The sequence below is a fragment of the Calypte anna genome, chromosome 4A, assembly GCF_003957555.1.
Source record: "Calypte anna isolate BGI_N300 chromosome 4A, bCalAnn1_v1.p, whole genome shotgun sequence".
Lineage (NCBI taxonomy): Eukaryota > Metazoa > Chordata > Aves > Apodiformes > Trochilidae > Calypte > Calypte anna.
Window position 1 is genome coordinate 4,539,952 of NC_044248.1, and position 15,833 is coordinate 4,555,784.

At 39.2% G+C, this 15,833-nt stretch overlaps 1 protein-coding gene across 5 annotated transcripts in view; it reads right to left on the minus strand.

Moving 5' to 3' along the window:
* Nucleotides 1-15,833, minus strand: part of SLC2A9 (solute carrier family 2 member 9) — an 89,754-nt gene that overhangs the window by 11,943 nt on the left and 61,978 nt on the right. For 4 of the 5 annotated variants that reach the window (XM_030449685.1, XM_008496129.2, XM_030449683.1 and 1 more), the window contains one exon: nucleotides 3,150-3,277. In XM_030449685.1, the coding sequence (XP_030305545.1) occupies nucleotides 3,150-3,277 (128 nt within the window). Of the gene's footprint in view, nucleotides 1-3,149; nucleotides 3,278-8,429; nucleotides 8,449-12,030; nucleotides 12,118-15,833 lie in introns of those variants that run through there. The other variant, XM_030449686.1, reaches the window with a different exon arrangement.

Consider the following 15,833-nt stretch of genomic DNA (forward strand, 5'->3'; position numbering starts at 1 on the left):
CGTGGGCACTGCTGTGATTACTCTAATTTTAAAAGGCCTGCAAGTGCAAGGCTGGGTGAAAAAAAGCACATTATTAGGAAGAAAGTATGCAGAACACAGAGAAAAACAATCAGAATTCTCCTTTATGCTGAGAACACACTGAAGAACTGTACATATTTTCCTTTCTTTTTTCTAAATTTGAGTAATTTAAATCAACTTTTAAATAATAATAAAAAGGTTAATGGATTTTTAGGGAAGTAAAAAAAATTAGAGTGCACATGGGAAAATGATCATTTTCACCTCTGTATTAAAAACTTGAAAAATATATATATAAACAGAAACCAGCTATGACTTAACAACAGCTACTGGATACTTCAGGTTGAGATCTTTGCAAAGCAGATGAATGCACATTGAGAGCCTCACGAACACAAGATGCCTTTAAATAAAATACTGGAATTAAGTGTTTCTATAAGGACAAGGACACAAGAAACCTCCTTACATATAATAACCTATCCAATAAGCTTTTCATCAGTTCATATAAATTTTGGATTTTACTGATCAGAAAATTCTCCTGCCTTCATTCTGAAGTGATAACAAAGGGAAAGAGACCCTGTTGGGTGTCACTCAAGGTGACACATTTGGTATTTCACAAGGTCAAGCTCTATAATAAACACAATATGAAATCATCTCTAAACCCAGATCTTTTCTAATTCCTCAGTATGCCCTAAGATCCCACACAATAATTCTGCAATTATTACATTTGGAAAAAAAAATAAATTAAAAATGCACATTTTTGACACCTTCTGTCTGACCCTTCCTAATAATCCTGATTATTCCTAATAATCAAATTCACTGAATTCAATGCAGTATTGGTTGTCCTTTTAACTTCAGTTCTTATTCCTGCCCAAACAGGCAGTGAGGGGACTGGAATAGCAACCAAATCCTTTTTTTTTTTTTTTTGTAATTTGTCCCCAAATTGGTTTGTGTATTAGCTTTTCAATCTCATCCATACATTTTAATGCATGACTCAAGCCACTGTTTCATTCTGTTCCACATACCTACAGATGGTTAAGGGGAAAAAACCTCAGTATTCAAAGCAGTCAATTGGTGACTAACTCCTGCTTGATTTTTTTTTAAAATAACTTTAAAGTTAAGATATTTGTTTCCCAAAGGTTTGGGATAATTTTGTAGGAGCACACCAAAAAAGTGACTGCTATCTCTCAAGCAACCAAATTAGCATTTGAGCAGAGATTATGTATTCCTTCTGTGAAGGCTTTTTTTTTTTTTATTTCCTTTTTTTAGAATTATAAGAATTTGTTCAGGAGAGGCTGTTGCCCTTCTGTAAAGGAACAGGTGACTCACAAGCTGAATTTTAAGAATAAAGTTGACCAAAATAGGAAAAAAAAGGAAAGTTAAGGAGTGAGGAGACATCATAGTTTGATCTTGTGAAAAAACTTTCAAAATCAAAGTCTGACTAACACTGCTTTCATCTTTGGGTGCAAACTACAGATCTTTCTCTGCACTGCTTTTTAAAGGAGAGAAAACCCAAAACCTGGCAAGGTAGAAATACAATTTGCTTTCATTAAAACTAAACAGGTAACTTTGCAGTCACACAGTGGGAATTTTCACCACCAAAATAATAAATTCCCCAAAGTCAAGAGCATCTTTCATATGGAGGCATCACTTGGAAAGCTTTAATATGCAGATGAACAGTGAGGAGAATATAATTTTCCTTTTTATTTGAATCTATTGAGGGGTGAAAGGCAATTTCCAATGCTTTTTGAAGACCCAATCTCCATCTTTCTGGAGAAAAAAAAATAATTAAACCACAGAGAAGCATCTGGATGAGCTTGTGGCTGCCTCCTGGCCCATGCTGAGGAACAAGCTCAGGTTCTGAGAAGCACAAGGGAATAATCTCATTATTTTTACCAACTTGCCAGATGTTCTAGTGACCTCAGTGGGAAAAGAATTATGGCTCTACCTGCTTTTGAAAACCTCACCTTAGGTATCTCAGCTGGCAAGTCCTTCCTGTCTGTCATGATGCTGCTGGAAAACACTCCTTGATTTCAGTCAGCATTAAAACAAGCTCTTAAATCTTATACCTCTGAGCAGTTTTATTGGGGTTAATATCAGTAGCAACACAAAGTCTGGAAGGATGGGAGTCTTTATACTCATGTTAACTGGTGAGGGTGATCCAGGTAGTTAAAAGGAGCAGAGACTTTCTCATATAAGATATTTTAAAAAAGAAGAAATTTTAAATGAAGTATCCAACTTAGGTCAAGGGTTGGATTTTTTGACCCTCAAATCCTCCCATAAATTCTCTCATTCATCCCATTTTAAACAGTACTACTCAGGGGAAGCAGCTTTACTGCTCCAATGAAAGTGCATATTTAGTCTCCCAGGAGAATTTCACAGAATCTGCCAATGTTATCCAGCATTGCATATGATAAAACACTGTATAATTTTCAGTTGTAGGAAGCCACAAACAACAGTAACACCTCCCTGCCTCTCCTTCTTACTCAAATTGATTTGGAGGGTAATCCAAAATCTTTCTCCTGCTTGTGAGGAGCTGCAAGAACCCCAGAGGGGTTCCGTGCAGTGCCCTTCCCCTGCTCCTAGTATTTTGCTCTAGGCATTAAAAAACCCCAACTATTAGGACTTTCTTATTTGGGGAGCCTGATCAGCTGTTCTTAAGCTCATGAAATAGAAAATCAGCTCTTGTGTGAACTCCAGAGGCTGCAGACATCCCTTGGGAGAGGTCCACGGGCAGGGAGAGGAGCTCAGTGAGGTTCTGAATGAGAAGCTGCTTGGAAGCCTCTTAGCCAGGCAGTCACAGGTTAAGAGTAATGAAGTGTTCAAAATCAGAGGGGAAAAATGCTGCTCTGGGATGAACTTTGGGTTTTATTTGATATTTTTCTTTATTTTTTTTTCAATTAAAATTTTATTCTTTTAGGAAATAAATTTAGCCTATGAAAACACAAACCCTAGTTTCCAGACAACTCGTGGTGACACTTCTGTCCCCTACGCAACAAGTTTGGCCAAGGAAATAAAGCAGTCCACTCAAAGGGAAGCTTAATTCAATAAAAAGACATTTTTTCTACCTGGAAGTTACCATCCAAACATCCCCTGCTCCACTTTATCAGCAGAACCACCACTGAGGCTGCTGATACCTGAATGAAAGGGAAGAGCAGTCCCACGGTGAAGTTGGAGAGCCAGTTGACTGTCCCAGCTATCATGAATGCTGATGGCCTCTGAGACTGCTGGAAAAACTCTCCAGTGAGGACAAATGGAATCCCACCTGAAAGAGGGAAAAAATAATAATAAAAAAAGAGTGATTTTAGTAAAAAAAATCCTGTGCCAACAGCTGTCTCATTGACTCTGTGCTGCAGCATCTCGGTGATCTCTGCTCTGCAGCTCTTTGCTGGGGTGTAAGGTGGGATTGGTCAGAATTGTGCTTTAGAGAAGTGACTTTTCATCCCTTTGGTCCTTAGGAAGGATGTGGAGCTTTGGGAGCAAGTCCAGGGGACAGTCACAAAGATGATCAGAGGGCTGGAACACCTCTTCTGTGAGGGCAGGCTGAAAGAGTTGGGGTTGTTCAGCCTGGAGGAGAGGAGGCTCCAGGGAGACCTTAGAGTGGCTTCCCAGTACCCTAAGGAGAAAAGCTGGGATGGAGCTTTTTACATGGACATGGAGTGATAGGACAAGGGGGAATGAGCCCCTGGCACAGGTTTCCCAAGGAAGTTGTGGCTGCCCCATCCCTGGCAGTGTCTAAGTCCATGTTGGATGGGGCTTGGAGCAACCTGGGCTGGTGGGAGGTGTCCCTGCCCATGCAGGGGGTTGGGATTGGAGGAGCTTTAAGGTCCTTGTCTGCATCTGCTGGGTTACATCTTTCCAGGGATGGCACAGAGGCAACAGAGCATTGAACCCACACAACTCCCAGAGTACCATAAGATGGAGGAGTACCACAAGGAGTGGTTGGTTTCTACTAAAACCTTTCATATGCTGGGAGTTCAGAAATATTCCAAAATACTTTTAGACCTTAACAACTGGAAAGAAGGCTCCGAAGAGACCAAACAGTATTTTTTGATAATTATTGCCCACTTTATTTTAGCAATAAAAAAGGCAAAACGTTTGCTTCTCTATGAATACACTTCTCATGGATGCTGATTTAACACATCCCCGGACTAAATATACTGATGGCACTTCTGGCAAGGTCTGTTTCTCCCACCAGTGAGGGACTCTGACCTCCCCAGTAACAAGCTCAGTTGAACACCACATTTGTCACTTATGTTTCCTTCCACTTCCACACTGGGCTGTTTTGTCCAGCCCTGGCATATTGCTGGCCTGACAATACCCTTGGGGAAGAGCTGTCTGGTAGCTGAAAGCCTCAATTTATGATCTTTGGCTTCCTTCGTTCCAATAGGATATTTCAGGGGAAATATTTCTATTTTTATAGAATAATAAAAATAAAATAAAAAAAAAGGATTTGTTTTGCTGGTTGGCTACATATTTCAGTTAAATGTTGCACATCAGATGTGCACCTACCTGCAGAACTATTTCATCACAGATTGGAAAGCTGTAAAGCTCATAACATCAGACAGGTTTTCAGTATTCTGGTGCTACCAAGTTCTTTATCTGGGTCCTCATGTCTGCCAGCATCATCAGCATCACTTAGCTTTGTGAGCAAGACCCATGTACACACATCCTGTACAAGCCATTTCTCTATTTTTAAGCATTTTAACAAGTTCATGTGGACAATCAGAAAGCATATTAATGCACATCCTTCCTCTCAAAAACCTCTACAGCAATCCTGACTTCCAAAAATTATATGACTTAAGATAAAAACACCACCAAAGCTTTATCCATCCACTGGCTCTTGTCCTTGCATGCCTTTGCTTGATCTCTGTGCTTATATTTTGCACCAATGTTACTTTTGGACAATTGTGAACACATCTGTAAGTGTTTTCTTGCAACACATTGCCATGTAGTCCTTTGTTTTTAGTGGCACTTCACTAAAACTTACACCAGAAGCTGCCCTATGAGAAGAATGAAATAAAAAAATCAGAATCATCAAGGTTGGGAAAGACCTTCAAGATCCTCAGGTCCAACCATCAGCCCTATAGGAACTGTAAACCCCTAACAGCTGTGCAAATGACAAGTGGCATCAGATATTCATCAGTTCCAGATCTCTCAGATGCAGGGACTATGAACATGTGCATAAAAGGAAAGCAATGTGATGGGGCAAAGTAGGCATCAGTCTCCATCATCAGCTAATACGACTTCTTGTGTCAGCTCTCATCATCAGCATCTCATCTCATTCTTGTGTCAGGCTTCACCTGAATTTTCTGTCCCAAAGACTGCCAGGATATTTTATACCAAAAAAATACAGAGGAAATAAATTTATTTTTGCCTGCTTTAAACATAAAAGGCTGAGGTATAGAGAGGTTGGGCCAACCAAACACCAGCTTAGCATCTTTCTACAAGCCATGCTGTAGGATGTGAAATCTGGGACTAACTAAAGTGCCCTCTCCCAGAAGCACTTTGAACACACAGAATGAACAGCTGAACAAGCATAATTTAATGAAATTTAAACAATATGTGGTCTATCAAGCCTTGGTGGCTTCCAGTGCCTAATTCTATCATGCATTTGAGATTTGGGTTCAAATCCTAAGATATGGCAAGCAAAACAACAATCACATCTGCTCTTCCAGCATCTGTTTCAGGTCTCAATGCCATGTGAGGTTTTGGTACTTGCCCCTTGGAGAGAAGAACTGAAGGACTGGAAACACAGAAATCATGTAAGATGATTTATTTATGTTCATTTATTCTGTCATGCCTTTGCTGTAGGACAATCTATGGAGGTGTTGCTGTTCTTGTCAGTGTAATAAAAAATGCTGTTGGAAACCCAGCTGGGAAAATACACATTGTACAAGAGAGGAAAAAAAAGCCAGAGGCAAAAAATAAAATGGAATAAAAAAAAAGTACAAAAGGACAGAAACATATCAGAAAGCATAAGTGTTATGGAAATAAAAATGCATAGGTACTAACTTGGAAAAATGCTCCTTGAAATTCAAATGCAATTTCCTGATAGATATTAATCTTCACTAAAATTAATTATTAGTCACACTTGCCACAAAAGCCTTTCACTCTAATTCGAAAAACAATCAAAGAACTGATGGTAAAAGTAGTATTTTGCAAAGGGTAAAAAACTAACAAACAAAAAAACCAAAATTAGCAGCTCCTCTGAGCTCTTTCTAATGTTCTCCAGAGGAATGGGACAGATAGGCCCCACTACACAAACATTTCCATCCCATCCCAAACCAAGAGAAAGGCAGATTCTGCAGAGGGCAGAGTTGAGAGAAATTGCATGGAGGAATCAAGGAGACTGAAAAGCAAAAGGTGAGTGGTGGGACAGACAGGCCAGGGCTAGAAATGTGAGGAACCAAATGAAACCTGGTCACAGCTGCATGTGGCTAAATCCCTGGAAGAGAGGAAACTTGGCATTCCTAGGATGCAAAGTAGGAGATGAGAAGGCTTATCAGGAGCCATAACACTGTGAAGAACTCAGTCCCCATCTGAGTGATGGGTAAAAGAGATTTTGGGCAAGCTGAAGGAAAAATCCAATGCCTTAAGACCCAGCAAAGGCACCTGAGAGCTCTGAACCTCCAGCCCCAGAAATCCCTCCTCAGTCATTGCAAGGTGTCAGGTGTCCTCAAGAACCCCTCTTCTCTTGGAACCTTTTTCTTTGGAGTCAGGAATCTGGGTGCATGGGGCTGAAGGAAGCTTTAGGAATCTTTGAGTGGGTCATTTGAATCTGGGCTGCACAATATTATGGCATCTTCCCAACAGGCCAGGTCTAGAAATGTGAGGAACCAAATGAAACCTGGTCACAGCTGCATGTGGCTAAATCCCTGGAAGAGAGGAAACTTGGCATTCCTAGGATGCAAAGTGGGAGATGAGAAGGCTTATCAGGAGCCATAACACTGTGAAGAACTCAGTCCCCATCTGAGTGATGGGTAAAAGAGATTTGGGCAAGCTGAAGGAAAAACCCAATGCCTTCAGACCCAGCAAAGGCACCTGAGAGCTCTGAACCTCCAACCCCAGAAATCCTTCCTCAGTCATTGCAAGGTGTCAGGTGTGCTCAAGAACCCCTCTTCTGGAACTTTCTTTTTTTTTGGAGTCAGGAGTCTGGGTGCATGGGGCTGAAGGAAGCTTTAGGAGTCTTTGAGTGGGTCATTTGAATCTGGGCTGCACAATATTATGGCATCTTCCCAACAGGCCAGGTCTAGAAATGTGAGGAACCAAATGAAACCTGGTCACAGCTGCATGTGGCTAAATCCCTGGAAGAGAGGAAACTTGGCATTCCTAGGATGCAAAGTGGGAGATGAGAAGGCTTATGAGGAGCCATAACACTGTGAAGAACTCAGTCCCCATCTGAGTGATGGGTAAAAGAGATTTGGGCAAGCTGAAGGAAAAACCCAATGCCTTCAGACCCAGCAAAGGCACCTGAGAGCTCTGAACCTCCAGCCCCAGACGTCGTCCCTCAGTCATTGCAAGGTGTCAGGTGTGCTCAAGAACCCCTCTTCTCCTGGAATATGGTTTCTTGGAGTCAGGAATCTGGGTGCATGGGGCTGAAGGAAGCTTTAGGAAGCTCTGACTGGGTCAATTGAATCTGGGCTACACAATATTATGGCATCTTCTCAACCATTCCTTACAGTCTCCTTGCAAGGTCTCCTCTCTAACAGGGCCAGATGGCTCCCTGCTGACCTGTTCTCAAACATGGATGCTTGGAAACACAGCCAAAAGCAATCCAACCAAACCACTGTATTTTTTTTTAAACAGTCTTAAACATTTTGGCAGGAGCTTTCCAACTTCAATATGTGTTTGAGCGTGGGTGAAATCATTTCACCAATAAGTTAACCGATGTTCTTTCCCATGGGGGATGAGCCTGGCATTAGCATTTCCCCTGAAAGGCTTTCCACACAAATTTCAGTCAAATAGCTTTATTTCAGCTCTAATCATAAAATCAAAAATGTATATTAGGATTTCCTGTAGGAGTTTTTCAGCAAGGTGGCTTCTGAACATGAATTTCAAGAGGTGATGCCTTGACGACAATAATGACAACGATTAATTTCTAAGACTTCATTCCTTTCAGCATTGCAGTGAGCATAATGGAAGGAGCTCTTGACACACTGCAGTGCCATTAAAGAGAGATTTTTATACCTGTGGAGCATGTTACATGCATTGGAAACCACAAATCTCTTTAGTGCAGGACTTGTATATCAGTGGGCTGTGTAATGAAACTAGATTAAGCCTACATGGCACAATTAGGCTGGCAACAATGCTGTTTCTCTGTATTTTATTCATTTTCTTCCATAATTAGTCCAATCACTCTGAGAAGCAGTCTTAAGTGCTGGTAGACATCCAGGATCTCAACCCAAGAGTCTTTTTATGCATGGAGCTGAAGTGCTGGAGCAGAAATAATATCCTTGGAATACACACTACAGATTTTCAAATATATATTGACATCTGCACAAGGATCAACACATTTTCTTAGGAAACATTAAGTAAATATGTTTACTGCTTTGTTCAGTAAGCAGTGAGAAATAAATACTGCTCAGCAGGAGCTGCACGATTCAGTGCAAGCATCTGAATACAGAAAGTATGGAAAAGGAAGGAAAGCACTGAGATCCTCTGATCCCTAAGATGAGAACTGAAGTCATGGCTATAGAAATGATTTATGAAAGGGGGACTGAGGAAAAAATAAATGTCTGATACAAATCAGGGAGATTTATTACATTGGAAAACCAGCTCTCAAGGTGATGGGGAAAACTTTGTGCCCTAAGAATCAGCAAGGAGAAAGGAACTCACTCCCTGGCCCAGCAGCCCATCTTTCAGCCCATCTTTTCTCCAAGATGCTCTGCATTCAAGCAGGGGCTCCACAGAGCTTTCTGGGGCTTCCAGAGCCACCAAAAGGAGAACCCCAAGGCCACAGAGCCTCCCACAAGACCCAGAGCTCCAAATTCAGCCCTTCCAGGAGGGCATCTGAAAACCCTGAGAGCACAGGTTAGGGCAAGAGCTCTGGGATTTTCCAACTCCATCCTTTGAGTGATGGAGTCTTGAAAGGGAGATGTCTTGAGAAAACAGAGGGGTACTTTGGAATATTGTTCTGTTTGGGAATAAATCTCTGTGAAGCTCTAGAAAACATCAAGCAAACCAGCTTTTGGCTGGAAGGCAAGGCATGTAGAGAAGGATGATTACATCCTACTAGAAGAGAGGGAAAGCCCTGAATCAAGGAAATTTGCAAGACAACTCTAGGGGACATCTCTGGGAAAGATCCTGGAAAAAAACTGCTGGAAAAAACAACCCAGTATTCTTCAGTGAGAGAGCAAAAGGCTGTTGGTTTCTACCTAGACCTTAGCTGTAAAAGATCAAAACCCCCAAAATCCTCACCAAACCCCATGGGCAAGAGCACTGCAGAAGTGAGGGATGCAATGCAGCTACTGAGGTTCTCCCATCTCTTTGGGTCTAGAGAGTGAATGGGAACTTTGCAGTCATTCTCTCAAATCTTTAAAGATGCTGCATAACTTGATAGATTGTTTTAATTTGTGCCTCATCAAATGATTCTCCACCAAATTACAACATTCCATAGATATCTTTTATCTAAGTTGTAGAGAAACTTTACAAAAGATACATTATGACATTAGAAAGATAACTTTTATCTAAGTATTTTATATTGTATATAAACTATATATATGTATATTTACATTATATATATATTTACATATATATTTACATTAAATATATTTATATTATGTTATTATATTTATATATTTATATTTATATATTTATATATTTATATATTTATATTTAATATATAAATATTATATTTATATTATGTTAATAATGTTTTATTAATTGTGTTTGCTAGCTAATCCTGTTGAGAGGAGGGGAGAGTTGTGCAAAGCAGGACAGTTCACTAACCACATTAATTTTAATAAGCACATAATTAATAACCACTTGAAGAGCATGACCTTTTCTACCTTAGATTGAACACCTCTTAAATAAAGAACACTCAAAGTCAGCTCAGCCCCTGGCAAACCAAAAGTGCAAACCATAACCCCAAATTCAAAGACAAATAATACACAACCTGGCAGCTCCCCCAGTAATATAATGATTAGTATCTGTAGTTATTAATATCCTAGTTTTTAATACATTATTGTATGGAAAGGGATTTTTGCTTTGATTAAGGAGATTTTGGTTTAGCACCTGTCAAACCTGCTCCTCTAATATCAGGTAGAAAGCCAATTCTGGGTAAAAATAATTTAAAAACCCAAGCAAACTAAGAAATGGTGCAGATATTCTCTGTTGTACCATCATTAGTTAATATGTTACTTCTTGGTTAGGTAATTTACCCTAAAATGGCTGACATCCAACAACAAGCCTATTAGCTAATAAGAAAAAACCAAAATATTCTTTCTACTTCCATTTAGGTAATTATTTCTACAGCAGACATTCTGTGTGATTTTGCAATACATAAGAATATCCTTATCTGAACCATCTGACAACTCCTCCTTCAGTGAACTTCTCCCCCTCTTGAATAACAATTAGTGCCTTTTCTTATAATTTTGAGTTCCAGGAGGCAGTGCTCTCAAGCAGAATTTCATGAGCAGCTTTTTATGGTCTGAATCATTCTTTGGAAATTTTTATAAGGAAGGAAAAAGACTTTCTACACATCTGTAGAAAGTATCTGATGAACCCAAATAATTTCAGTGCTTTTAAGATATCATTCTTTACACAAGTGATAATAATTCTTTTAAATGCAGCTGCTCCTTGGAAGGTAATAACTTTCCCTTTGTTGCTTTTTTTTTTTTTTAAATTGAGTTTGTTATAGAGACCAGCAGTGCAGACAGAGCCCATTCTGCCACCTCCAGTACATCTTTTTCATTGCTCTTTTGATAACACTTTCAATCTGCAATTTGTGATTTTTTTTTTGTTGGTGGTGTTGGATTTTTTTTTTTTGTGATAGCTTTTTTTTTCTTAAAAGAAAACCCTGAACATCAACATTAAAATTCTACTGTGAGACTTAGCAATATTTCTTTTTGCTTTACCATTATAACTCCACATAACTACTGAAGAATAAAATACAATTGAAAATACACTTAACTTTTAACTACGTGTAAACAGTCTTATGAGTTTTCCTGCTGTATTTACAGACTCAGTTTATCATATCAGAACCCTAATTATACCCTGACGTTCTCTTCTCCTATTTTAATGTGAAGAAAAAACTCCTTTACTGAGCTGTAGCCAGGACTTGTTGTGATATAATTAATTTTATAATTATTCTCAGTAGCAACGATGAGCAGACACTGAGTAACACAACTTAAAATTACATTATTAAAACAATTATCTCAGTGATGAGAGAGTGTTGATTTCAATAAAAGCAGATAAAAGCACATTCTCATCCACTATACAGCTGGCAGCACTGTGCAAACACCTGAATTAAAGACTCCCAAAGGTGAGCAGCTCTAGGTAAGTGAAATATTCCTAGTGGCATCACTTTGACAGGACTGAAAATAGGAAAAAAAAAACAAAAAAAAACCAATATTTATCTAGCTTAGGCTTATGAATTCTACAATAATCTACTGAAAGGAATACAAACTCATCAGACATGATTTCCCTGCCAGGAATTCAGGCTGACAGCCCCTTAGCACAAAATGCTGCTGGTTGGGAACCTATGCAAACTAAAAGAGGCTTGAAAACTGAGAGTGGCATCTCAGGCTTTCCTTGTGGAATATTTTAACTAATTAATCATTGTAGCAATGCACAATTTCATCAGTATACAGCTGCATTCATCCTGTAGGACCCCAAGAGTAAAAAACAATGGACCTGAAGTCTTTAGGATGTGGTGGCTCAAATAGCAGCAATTCAAGAACTTGGTTGTAGTTTTTTAAAGTACAAATATTTTATATTAATTCTCAGAATAATAATGTATTTTTTTTACTAAACTTTCCTCCCCATTTAACTGAATACTGTACCTATGTCACTTACACAGCTTCTGAATAAATCAGTTTTTCACAGTCAGGTGAATCTCTGAAGCACAATGAATTCCAGCAGTGAATTTCTTACACGTTGGAGCTGTGAGCCATGAAGATGCAGATGGATTTAGTGAAGATTTAATGTAAGAGGAGTGCTCTCAAGTGTCAAAGCATCCACATTTTGAAAGCTTCAATGATGCTAATTAGTATAACCTATTTAGAATCTATTGTTAAAGGGATAAAGTTCCTAAGTTTTCCTTCTGTTAAGAACTCCATGTGCCATCTCCAGTCGTTTCTCTCTCCAACAGATATGGTTCCATTTCATATACTGATTTTTTCTATAAGCTTCCACTAATTATAAAAAACTGACATCACTTCTGCAACAGAACTGTTAAAGGCTACACATTTACTCTATGCTTCTATTTAGAGAGAGAAGTAGTCAAACAAACCATAAACCAGGTATTAATCTCAAAGTATATGGTGAATGATGCTGTATTTATTTGAAGGCCATTTTATCTTCTCCCCCCCAAAATCCAATGGAGATGCTGCCAGATTGAAAGCAACTCTCATTTTATTTCTTAGCAGCCCCAGAACTCAGTTTTTTCACTGAAAGGAAGCAATCCAAAAGAGAAATTGTCATGTGAAGCTTTTACACTTCCCATCCCTTCATCTCCTTGCTTTGGAAAATGCTCCTGCCCCCAAGAGTAGGCAGCTGCTTTTTGCATTCCTGGAGGAAAGCAGAGAAGGAAAGATAAATCCCATCTGCTGCTGTGCTTCACAGCCCAACTAAATTCAAGCAATGGCATTAATATGGCAGGTTGTGATTTGGGGCAGCTGGGAGGCTTAAATCCAACCCTAAAGCTCCATGATATCCATGTGGGATGGATGCTCACCTGCAGCAAAGGAGCAGCACAACAGGGCAGAGGATGGAGCCACAAATCTTCAGCTGAGACTGGTATGTATTGCATGATCATTACAGATCTCCAGGTTTTTATGAATTTCCCAGCTGAATTGTAACTCACATTTGAAATATTTACCTGCAGCATGGTTTAAATCTACTCTTGTGCCCACAGCTATCAACAAACCAAACTTTTTCTTAAATACCCAGGAAAACTAAAGGTTATTTCTCCACAAATAGCCTTCTATTCGAGGCAGGAACTATTTGACATTATTAAGGGATGCTTATCTGCTGGAAAGGCTTTGAGTTTTGAGAATAAAAGACATTTTGAAAATTAACAGTAACTTTCAAATCTGCCACTTGTAATTGAATATATAGTAGCAAGGGCTTATTTGTTTCTTTTTAACACAATATACTCTTCTAGTACCAAGAGAAAGTCTTTTCCACTCAAGCTGTAGCTACGAGCCCTGGAAATTATTCCATCCCACTCTAAGTGGAGAAGGTAACACATCAGCACACAAAGCTTCTGGAAATGCCTATTTCAGGCAATAATACTGATGCTGCCTTTCAGTTCAGTATTTTTATGGCTACACCTTTGTTGCTCTTTCACATCCTAGAGAATTTTTTTTTCCTTCCCTGACAGCATTTCAGACTCCTGACTTTCAAAGTGACCCTTTTGTTATAACTTCCCCACTGTCAGGACAGCTGCAAGATGGCATTCAGAGTAAGAGCCTAAACTTTAAATATCAAAATATCTCTGATACACCCCAGGGCACTGCAGTGATTTCCTCCACTCTTTCTTTTCTTTGCTTCATCATGTCAATTGAACACATGTTGAATATACCACTACCAGGTTTCTATTGTGCCTGTGCTCAGCTGTGCTAGGAAAGACTTCACTCACTCTATTAACCATGACAGGCATTATCAAATTCAATTATAAGACAAAAGTCTCAAAGAAGATACAAAAAGCAAGCAAAACATTTCTCTGAAGTGGTTTCTTAACATTTCTTAGCTGTGTGTGAAAATACGAGTGCATAAAAAGCAGCAGCTGAAAAATGAAGATCTCAGTACCATAAAATGACTTTTTTTTCCCTTTTTTTCTTTTCTTTTTTTTTTTTTTTCAAATTACATCTGAGAGTGAATTTTATCAGTTTCCCTTCACTGAGCTGAGAGCGTGACTGAACTGGAAACATAGCACTGATCAGATCTTGTTGTCATCCTTATGCATACTGAATAGGGAATTATTTTAAAAGCAGGAACTGAAGCAAAATCCCCCTGATTCACATTTGCTCCTGTTCACACTCAATGCCACCTTACACAAACTCCCCTGAAGTCAGCAAGATGCCTTCTGAAAGGATGTGTTACTCATCCACACAAGTACCTACACAATTTAGGACCAGAATATCTATTTCTTAGGCACTCCATAGTGTAAAGACAGTCAAGTCAGATGTCCTGGATTAAGCAGAGTCTCCAGCTTTTTTCTCACTGATTCTATGATTCTGTTGATGTCAATTCATCATGGGCTCCATGCCCTGGAACAGCATCAACAGCAAAGACTAAAAAACCCTCATCCCAAAATATGAGGCAGCCTCCCTGCCAGGTCACATCACAAATAAGAAAACTGTCCCTAGATTGGACACATTCTGGGTCAGTTGCTTTTGGGGTTTGTTTCTTTTAATTTGCCTGGTAGATAAAAGGGATCACTCTCCAGCAGCTTTATAAATCTCTCTCCAATCACCTGATGCTTGCAGATCTTTTTCAATCCACCCAGGAAAATGAAAAGTCCCTTCTTTGCACAGCAACAGTTGCAAAAGGAGAATGAATGAATGGGGAATAAAAGTACATAGGCAAAAATAAGCAGAACCTACACATTTTCTGCTTAAGTCAGATTTTAGTGGGGTTTTCCTGAAAAAGACTCAGCTTCTGCAAGCCCCATCCAGCAGGTGTCAGTGGCCACGAAGAGGCAGCCACACATTTAACTGGGCAAGCAGGGATAACTTCTTTTAGATTTTGCTTTTTCCTTCAATAATACCTCAGACAAGGTTGAAGAAGGAAGACATTTCACATTCACCCCTGCTTGTCTTTCACCACCCAAATTTCCAAGCTGCTGCACCTTATTTACCCACCCAGTAAATGCATTACAAATCAGTGCATTTGGCTTGGGACACCCAACCCAGACACCACTAATGCTTTGGGGAGATACTGAGAAAGTTCTTTTATTGTTTTTCCTTGATTTTTTTTCTCTATTGATCACTGGTTTTGCTTTTTGTCTCCTTAAGAACACAAACCAGAACCAATCCCCTCAGCCCCTTTTTCTCTTCTTCAGCTGAAATGCATCATAATTATTTCAGGTCAAGTGTGAGATGAAGAAAAACATTTCCATGAAGCTTCTGCCCTTTTCTTAGGTAAGATTATTTACTAACATGTTACCATAATAAAAAATAATATTGGAAAGCATCATTTTTCTCTGCAACCAACACATATGCAATAAACCAAAGAGGGCCAATGAAGCAGCTCCCTGGAGCAGTGTTGCTCCCTGTTATATAAAACAGCAAGTGATTTTTGAAAGGTATTTTTCTTTCAGATCATAGATTGACTATCTTGAACATAAGGTTTTTAAGTAAAAGCAAGAAAGCTTTCTGCTTTTTATCTTTCTTTTTGATTAAAACGAAGTACCAAATCACATGCATGCCTGGATGTACCTGCTGCTAACACTCTTTCAGTCCCCAGCAATAAACCTGAAAAACACCTGCAAGCTGAAAAGCTGAGTTCAGAAAAATGAAATAAATAAATAAAAAAACCCAACAACCCCACAGTTTATGGCAACAGCTGATCCTCACTATAAAGGAGCAGATGGGACTCATCCATATGCCATCAGAAAGTGGGAGACCATACAACATCTAAGCTACCAAGAAAGT